We start from the raw sequence: 1,909 nt of genomic DNA, 5'->3' as shown, positions 1-1,909 counted from the left end.
CTTAATCACATATATAGCCAGTGGATTTTGGAATCAGATTAAACTATGTATTATTTAGTTACATATATAGCCAGTGGATTTTGGATTCAGATTGAACTATGTATTACTTAATCACATATATGTTTGGATTCAGATTGAACTATGTATTATTTAGTTACATATATAGCTAGTGGATTTTGGAATCAGATTAAACTATGTATTATTTAGTTACATATATAGCCAGTGGATTTTGGATTCAGATTGAACTATGTATTATTTAGTTACATATATAGCCAGTGGATTTTGGATTCAGATTGAACTATGTATTATTTAGTTACATATATAGCCAGTAGATTTTGGATTCAGATTGAACTATGTATTATTTAGTTACATATATAGCCAGTGGATTTTGGATTCAGATTGAACTATGTATTATTTAGTTACATATATAGCCAGTGGATTTTGGATTCAGATTGAACTATGTATTATTTAGTTGTTTTCGTTAAATCAAGATAACTAACTATACAGTTCATCACCATCATAAACACATGTACAAGACAACTGATTTCAATCACGATAACTAACTATACAGGGAACAAAAGTCAAACAGCATCGTAACTTATCTAAGTTCTAAAACTGTTATTTCAAGGTTAATAACATTAAAACTATCGGAATAGAAATGAAACCAAAGAAAAGTTGAAGGCAGGAGTGAGAGAAGAAGGAATATGAACTTTTACATCATCATGTAATAATAAGTAATTCATCACACATTAATTAAGAAGAAAAATTTTTCTTAAAGGAGTGACAAACCTTATTATATATATTTTTTAACAATAATTTTTTTGTCATTCCTATTCAGTGGAATCTTTTAATACCGTAGATTTCAAACATGTTTTTCTATCTCTAGGCAATAAAAAATAAAATAGATAGTCCTTCTTAATAATGATACAGGCAGAGTAGGCAAAAAATAAAATAGACACTCCTTCTTAATAATGATACAGGCAGAGTAGGCAAAAAAATAAAATAGATACTCCTTCTTAATAATGATACAGGCAGAGTAGGCAATAAAAAATAAAATAGATACTCCTTCTTAATAATGATACAGGCAGAGTAGGCAAAAATAAATAAAATAGACACTCCTTCTTATACAGAAAGATATATACTAAACTATCATGTTTCATAATGTGTAAAACTACAAAAGCCAACAATATTTTACTTGAAACATCTGAGAATTAAATATAGCGACTCAATTTGTAAACTGAAAACTCTTTCTAGTTTAGGTCATGTGCAACAGTACTGACACCTAGTGGATACTATCTCAGAATGTTAATCAACTTTTCAGCCTTGTTCAACTGTGTAAAATTGTATGTGTGTTTTTTTGTAGGAAAGCCACATTCGGCCGTCTGCTGTGTCCACCGAGGGGAATCAAACCTCTGATTTTGGCATTGTAAATCCATAGAGTTACTGCTGTCCTACTGGGGGACTAGACTGGAGGTAACACGTACAACACTTAGTACTTAGCCTGTAGTTTTACCACAGCTATAAGCTATTATGTAAACACAACAGTGAAGATATGGGATAAACAACGATTCTTACTTGTAAGACTGATAACACGACCGAATTCGAATTCCTCCTTTAACAAAGGTGAGTAAACTTTGGTCATAAACAAACGTCAAAATAGCATTCATCAGTAGACATTCTGCATAGGTTAGTTCAGCATGGACTTCAACTGAAAGGCAAGTATTTACTTCTGTAAATTTACAATCCATTAAATCACCTAGTAAGGAGGGTGTAAGGAAACATTGAACCACTGTCATTAGTTCTTTAAACAGAATAATCATTTTTACAAATCATTCAACCACACTAGCTAATATAATTCAATCTGAATCCAAAATCCACTGGCTATATATGTGACTCTTTACACAAGAAA

The 1,909-nt window shown here is 30.9% G+C and overlaps 1 protein-coding gene across 1 annotated transcript in view; it reads right to left on the bottom strand.

Annotated features, from left to right (window-relative positions):
- Positions 1-1,571: 1,571 nt before the first annotated feature.
- Positions 1,572-1,909, bottom strand: part of LOC111083542 (tetratricopeptide repeat protein 39B-like) — a 16,851-nt gene continuing 16,513 nt past the window's right edge. The window contains exon 6 of the mRNA XM_022380125.1: positions 1,572-1,708. Within this exon, the coding sequence (XP_022235833.1) occupies positions 1,572-1,708 (137 nt within the window). The remainder of the gene's footprint in view (positions 1,709-1,909) is intronic.

Source organism: Limulus polyphemus, unplaced genomic scaffold (genome assembly GCF_000517525.1).
Source record: "Limulus polyphemus unplaced genomic scaffold, Limulus_polyphemus-2.1.2 Scaffold10026, whole genome shotgun sequence".
NCBI classification, from domain to species: Eukaryota; Metazoa; Arthropoda; class Merostomata; order Xiphosura; family Limulidae; genus Limulus; species Limulus polyphemus.
Note: the sequence above shows the minus strand (reverse complement) of the source record. Positions and strands in the feature narration are given on the sequence as shown.